We start from the raw sequence: 18,960 nt of genomic DNA on the forward strand, positions 1-18,960 counted from the left end.
CGTGAATTATGTGTGTCTCCTTAGTGACATGAGCGTCCGTGTTATGTCATGTATTAATGGATGATTCATATGTTCCTTTGCTTCTACTGTGTTTATCGATCAGGAATGGAGGTGGTGAAGATTGGAGGACCAGTGTACAGGATCGGTGTTGGAGGAGGAGCAGCCTCTTCTGTACAGGTACATATACTAACTTAAAACCTATTCTATACAGGTACAGACACTAAACCCCAAGCATATGTGTCAAACTCAAGGCCCAATGTGGCCTGCCATGTCATTTTATGTGGCCTGTGAGAGCTTAAAGTGTGTATGATTGTCTTATAATAAGTTTATGCTGCTTTAAAGCGTGCATTGACCATAAACTACATTTCCCACAATGCATGTGAATTATGTGACCGGCAAAGTGACGGCATCCCATGTAGATGGCAATGTAGCCTACATCAGTGTTTAACTATGGCGATTTCATGGCTGCTAAGTGGCGCAGTGGGCAAGGCGCTCGCCACTAACGCAGAAGATGCTGGGTTCGAGCCCAGCTCTCTGCGTTGCTTCCGGCTTGGCTGGTCGTTCATACTAATACAATTGGCAGTATTAGGGGGTGGGAAAGCCGGTGGGTGGGGATCGGACGTTGTGGACAGCGACTCCTACAGGTCAGTTGGTGCGCCTGTACAGCAGAATCAGGAAGTAACGGGGACAGCGTGAGCCTCCCACGCGTTACTCCTCGCCACTGAGAGATCGCGCTGTGCAGGTGAAAAGATGCAACGGCTGCCTCCTCGTGTACCGGAGGGGACACGTGATGCAAGGCTTCGTCCACATTGCAGCCGACCAGTGGGAGGCATGGTCTAACAATGTTCGAGACAGGGGAGGGTAGAATTGGATAATACGAAATTGGGATGGGAGAAAAATAGAAAATGGGGAGAAAAAGTAGATAAAAAAAAATTAAAACGATGGCGATTTCACCATCAAGTCGAATTGAGAATTGAAAATCTTCATTAGTGATGGCAACATGTCCAGTAAGAGAAAAGTTGATGCAGATGGAAGGCAGTTTCAAGAAAGATGTGAAAGTGAATACATGTTTGTACTTCAAGGATAAGAAACGGTATGTCTTTTGTGTTATGATTGTCACAAACCGGCCGCACGGCCATGACAAAGAGGGAGACGCAAAGTCGATTAACAAATTATTTATTTAATTAACTATAGACAAGACAAGGAAACACTAACAGTGGTGTGTGAAGTCAGTGATATCAGTAGTGTAAGTGAGTGCATGCATGGTAAAGTGTATAGGTGTAAAAAATAGTCCATGAATTAAAAGGCAGACTGCAATTGCAGCAGAGTATGTTCACAGGAGCTACAGCCAAAAAACCATGCAGCAGTGAAAGCTAGCTTTATTGTGGCTGTAGAAATATTGTCTGAACTCTCTGATCCAAACTGGTTGTGTGACTTTGCTCTGTTGTGTGACATAATGAGCATCTCGCCCAATTGAATCAGAAGCTGCAGGGACACAAACAAGTTAGATTCGATTAGATTAGATTCTTTAATGACCACCCAGCCAGGCTGGTGGAATTTGTTTTCCAGTGCAGCATTGTTACAGCATTGTTCCAACATAGAACATATAACATCACTTAAAATACGTACATACTACATGCAGTTAAATACATAATTACAAGACCACAATATCAAAGTTTATGTCCATGTCCATATGCAAACCTACAATTTCTAACGGGAAACAAGCTTCCTGTGTTTCCCTGGCAACGGTTTTATCGCTACAATGCAGTAGGTACACAATACATGATATACGCGTTTGACGTATAGCAGGATGTGTGGGGGACTGAAAGTAACACTTGTGTGTCTCCTTGCATCTTTGCGAAGAAATATAGAACATGAAAACGTAGGCAATTTCCACAGAAGTGCATTGTAGACATTTTCTGAGCAGGGTTAAAGAGCAAATACAAAAATAAAGATTTTCCTATCACAATATGTAATATTTGTAACTTGAAGTAATAAATACAGAAACAGTTATTTACCAATATGTAAAGGAGTACCGGTAGTTACATTTATTTTACATCACATTTACATTTATACTGTCTTTGGCCCTTTGAGGGCAACCATAATGCTGACGTGGCCCTCTGTGAAAATGAGTTTGACACCCCTGATCTAAAGCCTACATAGACAAAGGCTCGCCTGGACATAGTGTTATATTTTTGGCAATTCTGAGCTAATTCTTACAACAAGATACTTTAATGCCACACAACGATGGTTGGTGGTAATTGCTTTCGGTACAGCATGTTATATAGCACTGGGACATCAACATGAAACATCAGACTTTAAACGCCCCCCTCCCACCTCCAAATCCCCACAATAAATACATATACATAAATACATATGATACAGGACAGTCACATATAACAGTGTCAGTCAGTGACGGATGCTTGCCCGTCTGTGCAAGGGGGGGCAGGCCAGGGTGTTTAGTGTTCGGACTGCTGTTCCACAAGGAAGCATACTAGGACCGCTACTATTCCTAATTTATGCAAATGACATGTCGTCAGCTTGTGACTGCAACTTGTTCCTGTTTGCGGACGACTCAGCCCTGCTGGTCTCTGACAAGAACAAGTTACAGGTTGAAAAAGCCCTCAGCTCAGAACTAGGCAAATCTGCATATGGCTCGCCGACAACAAACTATCATTACACATGGGCAAAACAGAGTCCATTCTCTTCGGTTCAAATAACAAACTCAGCAAGACCGACGGCTTCTCGGGTTACAGTGGGTGACAATATTGTCACAAGGAAAGATGAAATTACCTACCTGGGTTCCATCCTAGAGGCTAATCTTTCCTGTGACAAAATGGCATCCAATGTAATAAAAAAAAGTCAACCAACGAACTCTATTCTTGTACCGGATCTCCTCTCTGGTAAACAAGAATATCCTGAAGACTCTGGCAGGAGCACTCATTCAAGGGTACTACGACTATGCGTGCACCTCATGGTACCAAAGCACCTCAAAGGCGCTAAAAACAAAATTACAAACATCTCAAAACAAACTGGTCAGACTACTGCTTGACCTTACTCCTAGAACCCACCTCACCCCTGCCCACTTTGACAACCTAGGATGGCTTAGAGTAGACGACAGAGTACAGCAACTTGCAATGGGCCTGGTCTACAAGATGCACTACGCGACCAAGGTACCCATGTACATGTCAAAATACTTCCCAAAGGTCAGTGAATACCACGATCACAACACCAGAGGGAGCTCCACAAATCATGTTATACCCAGATTCGGCTCAAACAAGGGACTAAACACGTTTCGCAATTATGCCACATCAATGTGGAACGCCCTACCCAAAGCTGTAAAGGAATGTGAATCACTACCCACTTTCAAAAACACTCTCAAAGAACACCTACGGGAGACTGCAATTCGAAACTGGCCCCTACAAATGTCCTAACCCAGTTGTACAGTAAATGACCAAGTATGGCTTTGTCAGTATCCCAATGTACAGTGTACAGTGTCCCCCCCCTACCCAACCCCACCTCCAATGTACAGCCCCCTCCCACCCACCCAACCCCACCCCACCCACCCAACCTCCCCCAATGTACAGTTTCTACGTCAAATGTATATACACTTTTTCTGGACACTTTTTGTATCACAAACAGTACTGTATTTGCAAATCTGATATGTCATAAATGTATAGATGTAGCAGTACTGTCTAATCTATCTGTATGTCATGTATGTCATATATGTTATGATGAATTGAAAATGGGGGACCCTGATGTAAACAAGACGAAAGTCTTTCTCTGGTCTGCATCCCCTTAACAATTGTATGTATTGAGCTGTACTGTACTGTACCCATTCTGCAATCTGTTAATAAACTTTTCAATCAATCAATCAATCAATCTGTGCAGGGAAAAAACTGTTTGTGAAGCGTGTATGTTTGGTTAAAATTGACCTGTAGCGACCTGAGGGCTTGCGCTGGAATATGTGGTGTGCTGGGTGGGAGGGATCGTTGACTATTTTACCAGAGCGGGTGACTGTGCGTGAGGTGTAGATGGAGTCCAGAGAGGGGAGGGGGCAGCCAATTATTTTGGAGGCTGTTGGTGATGGCATTTTGGTGATGCGTTGGAGTTTGTGTTTGGTGTGTTTGTCAGTGGAACCGTACCAGACTGTGATGGATGAGGTGAGGATGCTTTGAATTATGGCTGTGTTGAATTGGACCAGCAGGCATTGTTGGACTTTGTTCCTTCCTGTTATACCTTTTATGATTCAGGGGAACCTACCCTTTATTTCTGGTGCAGTGTAAAGTCATGATCCATTACCTTTTGTGTGAGCATACAATATTTGACATTGTAAAAAAAGAAAAAGTGAAAAAACCTTGTGTTTTGTTGATTCACTTCATAGTTTACCAGGTAATTATTGTTTTTTTCAACATGGAAAGTTCTATTTAGGTGTTTTGAATCTGGTGCAAATACACATTTTCCTCAGTGAATGTCTGTCTGTCTGTGTTACAAAGGATCAGATTAAACCGAATATATATATTTATTGATTGATATATATTGCATAATATTTGTATATTGTTTGATATCCCTTGTATATTCCTTGTACATATACACGGAATATCCCTTTAGCCTAGACCAGACCATAATATTTCATTCTCCTATTGGACAGCGGTCCACAGGCGCCAGGGCCATGCCTCCGGAGTCAGGTTCAAAGCCACCGTCAAGACCTGTCTGTACATGCCCGGCCTTGCCCAGGAATACGAGACAGAAATGAGGTTGGCACTAGATTGTTCGCCGTGCATATAAATATGGCGCAGGTGAATACAGAAGTAGAGTTACCCAATAAGTTGAAGCCTCACCCACGATACAACGTGCGGTGAAGTATGGCCTGTTTGGCCCCAAATAGAGCATTGAGACCGCGTGCGAATTAATAACTGAATTGTCAGAGTTTGGCGCTATACCGTCGAGTGCGACATATTTCTATTAAGTCAGTAATAGTCTATTTGTGTATAGTGTATCGTGCGGCTAAAGTTCTACAGTGACCAGCATCACCAACGCTTCCTCGTACCAGCTAGAGTGCTTATCCAGGCTGGGCTGCTTTCATGGCGCTTTCACCTGAGGAGACCTAGACGAGAACCGTGTGGACATGTACACTGGATTAATCTACCCGACGACTACATAGCCCTTTGCGGCTGGATTATATTTGTTTTGGTCCTGTGATTTATGGAGCGGAGAATCGCCGACGCCTACACGTGTGGGATTTACCCTGTGAGGAGCCACGTCGAGTCTGCGCCTCAGAGAGCCTGAGGCCGGCTAGCTTTCTTCACTGTGGAGCTACAGTCTACGGAGAACAGCTGTATTCGTCTGTGGATCAAGAGACTATTGCACCGTCTCCTGTACTTGGAGTCTCCTTAGTCATCGTTGACCAGACTCTCTACTACCGACAGATCCTCTACCCCTGCTGGCTTACAACCGGTGGGACCCTTCCAGTATCTCCCGCTATATATTACTAGTGTACCATAGATATAATTCCCTAAGATTCAGGTTGTATAATTACCTCCTGCGTAACCAGAGAATGGACATTCATTATTGATTTGCCTACGCACATTCCTTTGCCTTATAAGCGCATCCAAAGTAAAATAGAGAAGTATATTATGTACCTTTTGCTGCAATAAATACTTAATTACCACTTTGTGTGGAACCGATTCATTGTGGGAAGTGTTCATCATATTTATATATCATGTACTGTATGGCCAGTAATTAAAGTACATAAAGCGGTAGTGGTTTAATGATACCATACTTATCAATACAGTCAGGGAATTGTACCCCTCAGTTACAGTCTGTCTGTCTGTTTGTGTGTGTGTGTGTGCATGCGTTCATCGATACAGGTCCAAGGGGACAACTCCACTGCCAGGGACCTGGGTGCGGTGCAGAGGGGAGATGCTGAGATGGAGCAGAAGATGAACCGGGCTCTCAGGGCCTGTCTGGAGAGAGCGGGTGGAAACCCTATCTGTAGTATACATGACCAGGGCGCTGGAGGAAACGGTACGCGGGGGATTCATCTTTAAAAAAAAATTATAAATGTTTTTATTTCGTATATAATATGTATATATTAGGTATTATGTTTCATCATGAATGCATGAAAGGGGGGGGCGGGTCGTTTCTGATGCTTTGATTGCCAACGGCATTCGTTTTGAACACCACACACGCCGATCAGCTGGATCGATATGAAATCATTGCAGGATCAAGGTGGAATTGACGTCAGATAGTCCTTACCTTTGATCGGGGCTATTCCAAAAAGAATATTCCAATAGTTTGATTGCGATTTCCAGTATTGATGTCCATCTGGTCCACGACATAATCGGGCACAACACATGCATCGAGTGTCCTGGACACGTTTCAATGTGGTTGAGTGAACCTCTAGGCTTCCCTGGACTGAAATTCTGCGCCCGGAGTGGTTTAAATGTAACACACGGTCTGGAACAGGGTTTACTGCACTCGATACTGCCACCTAGCAGGATATGGCCGGTACTGCACCCTCGGGGTCCCAGTATGCCTTTTAACGGCAACATACAGGTCCGTGACATTGAATAGAATATTAAAATCGAAAAAAAGGAACAAACGTTCAGTATATATCGTTTTTTTTGCCGCTGAATGGTTGCCGAGCAAACACGTATATATACGTGGATGGCGCCGAAAGTGTTAAGGGATGGGTTGAGTCGCCAACGTCTCGATAGTGCTCTCTCTTCTGACGGAGAATAGACCAAATATACAGGAGCGTGATCAGACAGGACAATACTTCCCATAGTGCATGACGAGACCAGAAAGTATAAAAAGAGGCTTTTAGCACAAAATATAAAAGTTCGGGAGTCACATCGTGGCAATGGGCGACTACTCCATTCTCGACCCGGAGGGGGGATTCATCTTGTGCTCCTATTTATAACACGAGTGAAGTGAGATGTTTGATGAAGACTGTTGTCCTATTCAGGTAATGTACTGAAGGAGCTGAGTGAGCCGGCAGGAGCTGTGATATACTCCAGTAGATTTAAGGTAATATACACACACACACACACACACACACACACACACACACACACACACAGGTGATTTATCTTTGTGCGTCTTGCATGTATAATCAGCCGTGTGTGGAGCCACATGGCTCTGCCTCTCTGCTACATGCACACAAATATCTCAACTGACATGAGTTGTTGTCAGTGGTTGTCTATCAAACAGGCAGATAAAGCCCTACACACGTTCAACAGCACCGTCAAAGTGGGTCACTTTGAGATATAAATAAAGCTACACACTGACATGAGTACATTGAAGGGAAGCGCAGGAAACCTTGTTGCCTGCGTCTAAACTAATTTCCTCTCTGCGTGATGTTGACGAGGAGAGGCTCTTATGCGTCATGTATTCTGTCTCTTCTGTTGCCTCTTGTGAAACGACTGTAAAACCATCCTTTTCTTTCCCACCTCTCTCCTCCTCTCCTCCACAGAAAGCGGACCCCACCCTGAGCGTGTTGGAGCTGTGGGGGGCGGAGTACCAGGAGAGCAACGCCCTGCTCCTCCGCCCGGCAGACCGCCCCTTCCTGGAGAGGGTGTGCAAGAGGGAGAAGTGTCCCGTTGACTTTGTAGGGAAGATCACCGGAGACGGCAAGGCAAGTCATTCAGTGCTTACAAAACTATAACACTAACTGTAGCAAACAGTTGTGAATTTCTTTTTACAGTTCCTTTAAATTCACAAGAGCTTACGATGATGACAGTGTAAGACAGTTTAATGGTGTCTATACTGATCACAGGCTGATCAGAGTACTGCTAAAGGAATCTGACTGGTCATATGGTGATATGGTGATACTTCAAACTGCTCCCAGATCAGCACTCCTCTTTCTTAGAGACTTCACAAATAAAACCATAGTTTCGTTCTTTCCCATAGATTGTGCTGGTGGATGATGAGGGAGGCAACGGGGAGCAGGCCAGCAGGGGGCGCTATCCCGTCGACCTGCAGCTGGAGTGGGTTTTGGGGAAGATGCCCCAGAAGGAGTTTGTGATGGAGCGCGTGGCTCCAGCCCTCAAGCCCCTGGCCCTCCCCGCTGGGCTGACGGTTAGAGACGCCCTGGACAGAGTCCTACGTCTGCCTTCCGTGGCCTCCAAGCGATACCTTACCAACAAGGTCTGTGTTTTCCTCTATGTGTTCGCCTCCCTGGGAGTCTAGTTATGATGGTGAACCTTGAAGAAGTTTCATTTTTGTGGACTACTGTAGTTTTACCATTTCTACTGTAGTTTTACCATGCACTCTCTCTCTCTATCTCTCTCTCTCTCTCTCTCTCTCTCTCTCTCTCTCTCCATCCCTCAGGTGGACCGGTCCGTGACTGGTCTGGTTGCCCAGCAACAGTGCGTTGGTCCTCTCCACACCCCATTGGCCGACGTGGCTGTTGTTGCTCTGTCACCATTCAGCCTAGAGGGGGCGGCAACTGCCATTGGAGAGCAGCCAATCAAAGGCCTGATTTCCTCAGGCGCGGGGGCACGCATGGCAGTGGGAGAGGCGCTGACCAACCTGGTGTTTGCCAAAGTCACAGCCCTGAAGGTAAAAGAAGATGAGATGATGGACATAATGTCACAAAATAGATTTAGTATATAAAACAACCTGTATTAAAAGTCCCTGTGGTTGTGTGTGCGTTTGTTTTCAGGATGTAAAGTGTAGTGGCAACTGGATGTGGGCCGCCAAGCTCCCTGGCGAGGGGGCATCTCTCTGGGAGGCGTGCGAGGCCATGTGTGAGGTCATGGGCCAGCTGGGGATAGCCATCGATGGAGGCAAAGACTCTTTGAGTATGGCTGCTAGGGTCGGGAAAGAGACCGTCAAAGCCCCAGGTACTGTGTGTGTGTGTGTGTGTGTGTGCGGGAGAGAGAGATCTCTTTTACAATGTTAATTTGTTAGAATGTTTATATTTAGTTTAATTTATTATTCCATTATCTGTACATGTAAACACATAATTTCCTCTGTGTTTCAGGTGCTCTGGTCATCTCAGCCTACGCTGTGTGTCCTGACATCACAGCCACCGTCACCCCGGATCTAGAGGATCCTGATGGCAAAGGTTTAACACACACAGACACACACACACACACACACACACACAGACACACACACACACCCTGAGGATGTAACCAAACCTGAGTATCGTCGTCTTAAGCAGATGCAGATTGCACCGTATTCAGATTTTTATATAATGTTTCGATGTTTTTAGAATATATATATATATAATATATATATATATATATATTGATTTATTGTAGCAATTTAGAGCCAAGCAGACGGCTCAGACTTATTTTACTAGTTTTTTACTTTTAGAACAGCAGAGTAATGTAGGCTATATTTCTATGAAGGGTTTCACTGAAAGGCTGAAAAGACGCAGACTTGAGAATAATATTCAGACAAAATGGGCCCTCTGGCTCTTCATGGAAGCAGAATCATCTGTTTGAGTGAAGGCAGCGCTGGGATACTCAAAAGGACACAGCGTGTCTCAAAGCCGTTGCATAACTATTGGAACATTCTTTACACTAGATTCCTTTTGCAACCAGTAAGAGTCATAGCCTGCCTGTGGTAGCCCAGAAACTGTTTGCTATGCTCTAATAATAATAATAATAATTCATTACATTTATATAGCGCTTTTCTCAGACTCAAAGCAATTTACAACGTATGGTTAGGGAAATTGCCTCCTTCACCACCACTGGTAGCACCCAACCTTGGGCTACGCAGGCTCAATGGCTACCATACACTGGCACCAGGCACACATCACACTACACAATGGCTGAACGGCTCAGGAGACAGGGATTGATATCAGCCAATTAAGGGGAAGGGATGATTAGGTGGTCTTGATGATGTCAGAGACCTGATTGAGAATTTGGCCAGGAACTATGCAAAAAGCTACTGTCAATAGGGTTAAAATTAGTGGTGGGAATCGATAAAAAAAATTTAATCGAATTAATTCGAGACTTTATAGTTAATTAATCTAAATTAATCACATATCAATATTTGATGCGAAAAGCAAAAATGTTCAATTCAAATTATTTTTGGTATACGAGTGAATCAATGAATATACATTATACATACGTTTAAGCAGCAAAATCCTGTATTAGCTACTACACAGACCAACAGATCAATGCCATTTTTAACAAAGTGCAGCAATTTTAGGAATAATATATATATATAGCGCAAAGGACCTTTTGTAAACTCAAGCACTTTTGAGGTAAAAGTTAAACGCCAGTACTTTCAAGTACATTCCAGAACAGTTGACCATTGGGAAAAAAAACTATTGATTGATCTCAATTTCTCCTATTTATTTATTTTTATGAACAAACCAGACTAAGAAAAAAAGTTATTTGTGATTTATTATACTTTATACTTACAGTATAACACATGCATGAGTCTGGTCTCCTTTGAAAGGTAACATTCTTACACAATAAATAAAAATCATCATGCAATTAAATGCATACATTTTCTTCTTTCTGTAGTTAATTAATCGAAATCAATGCGATAAAGTCCCAGCCCTAAAATGTCTAATGTATAATGTGTTTCACTACATCTAACACAACATACTTAACAGTAAGCCTCAATTGGACTGCATGGGCCTATTAAGCTAATGTTATTTGTGTGTAGGTGAGTGTAGTTAAGTATAGGTGAGCCCAGGGCTGTCCTCGGCTTATCCAAGAGGGGTCATCTGTAATTCGACCTAATGATTGTGGGCCTGTAGCATAATTAAAAGGTAGGCATCAAACACAGGTATAGGTATGCATGATAAATAGTACCTTGTTTAAACAGTTTGTGCTTTCAGTTCCAAGGCACATGTATTGATGTGTGATGCCAATTTAGTTGCAAATGAATGAATAGATCTCTAGAATATAAATATAGATCATTCTTACAGTTGGAACATAAAGATGGAAGCAACCCAATTTCTTAATACACACAAACGCATACAAACGCACACACTCAACCACCTCTTTCCCACCAACAGACAGACCTGGCCTCTGACCTTTTCTTATTTCCTGTGTCCAGGTGTGTTGCTGTGGGTCCCGGTCAGTCCAGGACATCATTGTCTGGGGGGCTCCGCCCTGGCTCAGTGTTACGGCCAGTTAGGAGACTCCTCCCCAGACCTGCACCAGCCCCACCTGCTGACCTCCTGCTTCAACACCACGCAAACACTCATACACGGTCAGTTAGCTGTCACGACATATAACCTGTATTATAACTTATATTATAACCTATGCCATTTGGTGGTCTCATTTTATGTCAAGCATCTTACAGTATTGTGAGTGGTTACATTTCTTGCTAAAAAGCTAGCATTTTTGTTGTTGTGTCATGTTATTATCCAGTAAGCTATACAAACCAGCACCTTCTCACTTAATGTATATCTCCAAAGAGAGTGGTTGTCTGTGATGAAATAAAAAGTGACATGAGCTCTTCTTGTGATCTGCAGATCGTCTGCTGAGTGCAGGACATGACATCAGTGATGGAGGACTAATTTCCTGTCTGCTTGAGATGGCCTTCGCTGGGAACCGTGGGATCGACGTGGACTTGCCGTCAGGAGGGGCTGGAGGTGAGACACTTGGGAGGGGCTGGAGGTGAGACGCTTTGGAAGGGCTGGAGGTGAGACACTTGGGAGGGGCTGGAGGTGAGACGCTTTGGAGGGGCTGGAGGTGAGACGCTTTGGAGGGGCTGGAGGTGAGACGCTTGGGAGCAACAGTTGGCTATTTCCCTTTGTAAACCCATTATATATTTGTATACGTGTATATACATACACATACACACACAGTAGATGATGCATACAATTGTTTTCCTTCTCCCTCTGTGGTTTGTATGCAGCGGTGGAGCTGTTGTTCAGTGAGGAGCTGGGTCTGGTTCTGGAGGTGTCGGAGACTGACCTGGAGTCTGTGAGTCAGAGCTACACGGATGCAGGTCTACAGTGTCTCCGCCTCGGCACGACCTGCGGCTTCGGACCAGAAGCTATGGTGAGATTAGAAGATACCAACGTTGACCATATTCACACACGGTGGCCATTTTGCTCTCATGTCATGCTTGGGTTTCTTTCCACCCTGTTCCCACCTTGGAATCCCAACTGAAGGCTGAAACATACTCCAGACACTCTTGAATGCACCAGACACTTTATTATGTATCTGTATGCCTATGAGTATTTAGTTTATTTGTTTACGTTGTGTATTATTTACACGTCTATGCTGATGAGTATTTATTGTACTGTTATGTGTATGATTGTTGTTTACCTGTGCACTCGCCAAGACAAATTCCAATCAATGTTTCATTGAAGTGGCAATAAACTGGTGAATCTTGGAATTGAATTGAACCTGAGCATGACATAAGAGCAAAATGGCAGCCATGTGAACATGGGTCAATACTGCATACCAGCGGGCAAATCTTAGCGAGAATCCGGAGCGTCGGGGCTGGAATCGGGACGGGCCCGCTGCTCTTCCCTTCTCTTCCTACCTCTTCCTGTTTTCCAGGTCAGAGTTCGTGTGGACGGACAGGAAGTGTTGAGCGAGCGGCTGCCCAGCCTCAGGGCATTGTGGGAAGACACCAGCTTCCAGCTGGAGCGCCTCCAGGCGGATGAGGTGTGTGTGAGGCAGGAGGAGGAGGGGCTAACCAGGAGAACACAGCCCTTCTTCAAACTGACCTTCGACCCTTCAGAGATCCCCCGCGTCAGCCAGCTCGGTAAGATGGGATGAGTTTGGTTTAAATGACAACACATCACAGGTACTCCGTTTTTACATCCGCGTGTCTCCTCAGCTGCAGGGCTGCCGCGTGTGGCTGTGGTCCGAGAGGAGGGCAGTAATGGAGACCGAGAGATGTCTGTGTCCTTCTATATGGCTGGCTTCGAGGTACACAGGAATACACATTCACCTGTCCTAACATCCACCTGCACTACTATTGTGTGCATCACTTAATATTGTTTTTACACGCTCCTCGTGTGTGTGTGTGCAGGTGTGGGATGTGACGATGCAGGACCTGTGTTCCGGCTCCCTCACCTTGGAGCCCTTCAAGGCAGTGGTGTTTGTTGGAGGATTCAGCTACGCAGATGTACTGGGATCAGCTAAAGGTACACACACCAGCCCCCCCCCCCCCCCCCCACACACACACACACACGGTACAACTAAGATATTCCTGTAACCACTATATATATATCTCTCTCTCTCTCTCCTCTCTCTCTCTCTCTCCTTAGGTTGGGCTGCCACTGTAGCATATAACCCACAGGCCAAGGCGGAGTTTGAGCGCTTCCGTCGCCGCGACGACACGCTGAGTCTGGGTGTGTGTAATGGCTGCCAGCTGCTCGCCCTGCTGGGCTGGGTTGGAGAAGAGCAGGATGGCGGAGGTAAGACATACAGGGACATAATAGGGACCATAACCAAAATGGTTAAATAAAGTAAATCATTACAAAGGTTCTGCATAGTAATGTACTTGTATGTATTGATGCTATAATAATGAACCTATCTCAAAGCCCACCCTCTTTTCTTGATCCTCCAATGACGACTGCCGCTTCCCTCTGACAAACGTTGGGGAAGTGACCGTTTTGATCGGATCAAGAAAAAAGGGGCAGGTTTAAGATGGGTCAATATATTTATTTTTAATTTTTTTTGTATCTCTCTTTCTCCGATTTTTCTCTGTTTTCTCCCCGTCCCAATTTAGTCGTTGTGCCAATTCCCCCCCTCCCCTACCTGATTGTTGTGCGCATGTTCTCCTACTGGTCGGTACAAGGGAACCCTGAAGTATCCGCACGCTTCCTCTGACACGTGCGGCGACAGCCAGTGGCTCTCTTCTCACCTGGCAGCGAGGGCTCTCATTGGTGAAGTGTAACGCGTGGGAGGTCACGCTGCCTTCCTCAAGTCCTGCCTCCGCTGAGCAAGCGCCCAGTCCTGACCTGTAGGCGTCGCTGTCCACAACGCCAGTTTCCCACCCACGGCTTCCCTCCCCCTAACCCAGCCAAACGAGTTAGTATAGCGATCAGCCCAAGCCAAGGAAATGCTGACTCCGGGAGTCGAGACCACAGCCTCTTGCATTGGTGACGAGCACAATCTCCGCTACGCCACCTGACCGCTATTTTTAGGTCAATACTTTTCTAATAGTCAACTGTTCTGTCTTTGTTTCTTTCTTTTCGTCTGTCGTAACATTTGTTTTGCATTTTCTTTCCCAGAGTCAGAAGTGGTTCTAACCCATAATAAGTCTGGCAGGTTCGAGTCCCGCTTTGTCAGCCTGGGGATCCAGGCCTCCCCTTCCATCTGGCTCAGAGGCATGGAGGGCTCTGCTCTGGGGGTGTGGGTGGCCCACGGAGAAGGTACAGTAAAGCTGTTCACTCAGGCATGGAGGGCTCTGCTCTGGGGGTGTGGGTGGCTGTTCCCACAGAGGCATGGATGCAGGGCTTGACATTAACTTTTTGGCTCACTAGCCACTGTGGCTAGTGGTTTTCCAAAGTCACTAGCCACTCAGCATTTTCACCAGCCAAAAATCACCACACTAAATAATTTTTTCATCAATACGTTCCCATTTTATAGCGTGATGATGAATAGGTTTAAAATCAAAATGCATATGATCGGTATCATGTTCCACCATGAATGCATGAAAGGGGGGGGGGGGGGGGGCGGGGGACGTTGTTTCTGATTATTGATTACCAATAACGGCATTCGTTATTGTAGCATCATACACTGATGTGTCATGATGTCATGTATGTTGTGTATGTCATAAATGTCACTATAAATTGAAAATGGGGGACCCTGATGTAAACAAGACAAACTTCTTTCTCTGGTCTGCATCCCCTTAACAATTGTGTGTATTGAGCCATACTGTATTGTACCCATTCTGCAATCTGTTAAATAAAGTTTTCATTCATTCATCGGCTGGTTGGCTATGCTAATCGTTAATCGCTAATCGCTAATCGCAGCATGAAATCGTTCTTACCTGTGGCCGGTTGGATCCCAAAAAGGATTTCCCAGTTATTGATCGCCATCTGGTAGATCGATATGTCCATTGGCTGATGCTATATTCCTTTACTGCATACTGAATTCGGCCTCGCAAAAGGTATTCCATGCAATCTGATGAAGGCATAGCTTCACACTAACAGAAAAAGTAGGCCTGAATGAAAAAAATTAACATCTGGTCTGAAAACAAGGAGTACTCCATTCTCGAGACAGCACCACTACCAGGATCTGGCCGGTAATGCACTTTTCCGAATTGTTGTGGGAGTTGTAGTATTATGTAGTATCACTTGGATTGACTTAATTATTGCCGATGCCTTTTATAGACTACAATGTTTTTTTTTCATAGAAAAAAAGTCACCGGCCACTGCGGCCGGTAGAATGACAGAATTACCGGCCACAGCCGAATTCTACCAGCATTTGGCCGGTGGTCAGGTGTTTTGATTGATTGAATTGATTGAAAAGTTTATTAACAGATTGCAGAATGGGTACAGTACAGCTCAATACATACAATTGTTAAGAGGATGCAGACCAGAGAAAGACTTTCGTCTTGTTTACATCAGGGTCCCCCATTTTCAATTCATCATAACATATATGACATGCATGACATACAGATAGACAGTACTGCTACACTATACATTTATGACATATCAGATTTGCAAATACAGTACTGTTTGTGATACAAAAAGTGTCCAGAAAAAGAGTGTATATACATTTGACGTAGAAACTGTACATTGGGGGAGGTTGGGTGGGTGGGGTGGGGTTGGGTGGGTGGGAGGGGGCTGTACATTGGAGGTGGTGGGGGGGGGGGGGGGGACACTATACACTGTACATTGGGATACTGACAAAGCCATACTTGGTCATTTACTGTACAACTGGGTTAGGACATTTGTAGGGGCCAGTTTCGAATTGCAGTCTCCCGTAGGTGTTCTTTGAGAGTGTTTTTGAAAGTGAGTAGTGATTCACATTCCTTTACAGCTTTGGGTAGGGTGTTGATGTGGCATAATTGCGAAACGTGTTTAGTCCCTTGTTTGAGCCGAATCTGGGTTTAACATGATTTGTGGAGCTCCCTCTGGTGTTGTGATCGTGGTATTCACTGACCTTTGGGAAGTATTTTGACATGTACATGGGTACCTTGGTTGTGTAGTGTATCTTGTAGACCAGGCCCATTGCAAGTTGCTGTACTCTGTCGTCTACTTTAAGCCATCCTAGGTGCACGCATAGTCGTAGTACCCTTGAATGAGTGCTCCTGCCAGAGTCTTCAGGGTATTCTTGTTTACCAGAGAGGAGATCCGGTACAAGAATCGAGTTCGTTGGTTGACTTTTTTTATTACATTGGATGTCATTTTGTCACAGGAAAGATTAGCCTCTAGGATGGAACCCAGGTAGGTAATTTCATCTTTCCTTGTGACAATATTGTCACCCACTGTAACCGAGAAGCCGTCGGTCTTGCTGAGTTTGTTATTTGAACCGAAGAGAATGGACTCTGTTTTGCCCATGTGTAATGATAGTTTGTTGTCGGCGAGCCATATGCAGATTTTGCCTAGTTCTGAGCTGAGGGCTTTTTTTCTTTCTTTTTTTTTTTACTTCATTTTTTTTTTTTTTTTGCGTTTATCGCTTTTTCTGGTCAAGCATGACCGACAGATGCAGGGTGAAACGGGAGGGAGAACAGGGGAAGACATTCGGCAAATGACGGCGGGTCCGGGAATCGAACTCGGAGTCAACCAGATCCGTGACGCAGCACGGTATTCCCAGACGCTTTCGCGTCGAGGTACATGGTGAGCTACTGGAGCTCCCCTCTGAGGGCTTTTTCAACCTGTAACTTGTTCTTGTCAGAGACCAGCAGGGCTGAGTCGTCCGCAAACAGGAACAAGTTGCAGTCACAAGCTGACTACATGTCATTTGCATAAATTAGGAATAGTAGCGGTCCTAGTATGCTTCCTTGTGGAACACCACAGCTCACTGTGAGGGGGGGGATAGGGTACCGTTTACCTCCACCATCTGTTCTCTCCCCTCCAGGTAGGATTGTATCCAGCTCACTGATAGACTATCAAAACCAATTGCTTTTAGCTTGTCAATCAGTGTTAATGTCAAGCCCTGCATGGAGGGCTCTGCTCTGGGGGTGTGGGGGGCTCTGCTCTGGGGGTGTGGAGGGCTCTGCTCTGGGGGTGTGGGGTGCTCTGCTCTGGGGGGTGGGGGGCTCTGCTCCGGGGGTGTGGGGGGCACACAGAGAAGGTACAGTAAAGCTGTTCACACTGTTTTGCTGCAGGATGTCCGGCATAGCAGTTTTTATGCCCGGTGTGTAATTCCAGTGTACTGTTCTGCACTCTGATGTATTCCTGGAATAAATATGGCACGGTACTCACCACTTCATCCTGTATGATGAAGTGAGCTGGTCTTCTCTGGAATAGAGGATAAATAAACATTGGTATCTATTTATCGTAAAGGCCATTGCTGTAAAATTACAGTATATCGCAATGATGCTGGAATGGAACTATGGACCCTATCTAACTCTATCTAACTCACTCAAGTGGCTCATGCTGAAGGTCCCCTGAGCACAGTCTGGGCTTGATAAGTCAGCCTTTTGTTTTAATGCCCCAGCTTCTCGGAATGAGCTTCAACACACACTAACATGTATTCACTACTAACTTATGGACTATTTAAGACCATGATTCCAAACTCCCTGCGGCAGTACTATGTAACTTTTATAACCGATTTTATCTGTGTTTTGATTGTATTTTAATTGTTTTTAACTAAGGCTGTCAAAGTTAACGCGGTATTAATGCGTTATTGCCCGATTCTATTAACGCCAAAAAAAAATTAACTCACGATTAACTTTATTTATTTATTTATATCTACTTTTTCTCCCATTTTTCTATTTTTCTCCCATCCCAATTTCGTATCGTCCAATTCTACCCTCCCCTGTCTCGAACGTTGTTAGGCCATGCCTCCCACAAGCCGGCTGCAATTTGGACTAAGCCTTACATCACGTGTCCCCTCCGGTACTCGAGGAAGCAGCAGTCGCATCTTTTCACCTGCACACCGCAATTTCTCAGCGTCGGGGGTCTGCGTTTGGAGGCACGCCGCCCCTGTCGCTTCCTGATTCTGCTGCGCAGGCGCACCAACCGACCTGTAGGAGTCGCTGTCCACAACGTCCGATCCCCACCCATCAGCTTCCCACCCCCTAATACTGCCAATTGTATTAGTATGAACGACCAGCCAAGCTGATAGCAATGCGGAGAGCTGGGCTCAAACCCAGCGTGGTGGGTGAGCGCCTTGGTGGTGAGCGCCTTGCCCACTGCACCACCTAGCCGCCAACTCACGATTAACTTTTAAGATTATTATTATTATTTTTTTACTAGACTTCACTCGGGTGTATTATTGATGCTCTCATTGATACTGTCACGTGTGTGTGTGTGTGTGTGTGTGTGTGTGTGTGTGTGTGTGTGTGTGTGTGTGTGTGAGAGAGATATATGGAGAGAGGGGGTGAGAGATGAGGAAGGGGCAAGAGAGAAAGAGAGCTGGGAGAGTGTGTGAGAGAGAGAGAGGGGGGTGTGTGATTACTCAGCCCTTGTGTGGGTGAATGTAACAAGTTCCTAAAGTTTTCTTTCCCCTATTATTTCATGCACACTTTATTTATTGTTTTAAATTATTTTCTTTTAAGTTATTTTGTGTATCACTCTGTTTTGAATTTGATGCAAATTTGCAATGCATGAGGGTCATCCTTTTGTGTTAAATGGCTGCATAAAGCAAGCATTTGTTGACTCATGTTGATAAGAGTATTAACCCTTTCTCTGCCACGCTTATGTACATCCTTATACCATCCTCTGCCAACTTTATTTGTCTATGGAGAAGTTCCCCTTCTTTGCAGGGCTATAACTTTTTAAATTGTATTGCTAAATTGACATTACTATGGCCCATTCAACGTCCTATATCTATTGTTCAGGGTGTAGCAACGTTATACTTTTTCATTCACATATTCATACTAAAATACGGTCTAAAGTAT

At 44.9% G+C, this 18,960-nt stretch overlaps 1 protein-coding gene across 2 annotated transcripts in view; it reads left to right on the top strand.

The window, feature by feature from the left end:
* The window catches only part of pfas (phosphoribosylformylglycinamidine synthase), a 54,930-nt gene that overhangs the window by 31,946 nt on the left and 4,024 nt on the right, over positions 1-18,960 (top strand). For both annotated transcript variants that reach the window (XM_084307569.1, XM_084307570.1), the window contains exons 12-27: positions 104-177; positions 5,871-6,027; positions 6,971-7,032; positions 7,478-7,639; positions 7,915-8,151; positions 8,335-8,565; positions 8,669-8,849; positions 8,990-9,073; positions 11,032-11,187; positions 11,453-11,572; positions 11,839-11,984; positions 12,492-12,699; positions 12,775-12,866; positions 12,970-13,084; positions 13,208-13,357; positions 14,177-14,317. In XM_084307569.1, coding sequence (XP_084163695.1) covers positions 104-177; positions 5,871-6,027; positions 6,971-7,032; positions 7,478-7,639; positions 7,915-8,151; positions 8,335-8,565; positions 8,669-8,849; positions 8,990-9,073; positions 11,032-11,187; positions 11,453-11,572; positions 11,839-11,984; positions 12,492-12,699; positions 12,775-12,866; positions 12,970-13,084; positions 13,208-13,357; positions 14,177-14,317 — 2,316 coding nt within the window. The remainder of the gene's footprint in view (positions 1-103; positions 178-5,870; positions 6,028-6,970; positions 7,033-7,477; positions 7,640-7,914; positions 8,152-8,334; positions 8,566-8,668; positions 8,850-8,989; positions 9,074-11,031; positions 11,188-11,452; positions 11,573-11,838; positions 11,985-12,491; positions 12,700-12,774; positions 12,867-12,969; positions 13,085-13,207; positions 13,358-14,176; positions 14,318-18,960) is intronic.

Source organism: Notolepis coatsorum (assembly GCF_963971535.1).
Source record: "Notolepis coatsorum genome assembly, chromosome: 2".
NCBI classification, from domain to species: Eukaryota; Metazoa; Chordata; class Actinopteri; order Aulopiformes; family Paralepididae; genus Notolepis; species Notolepis coatsorum.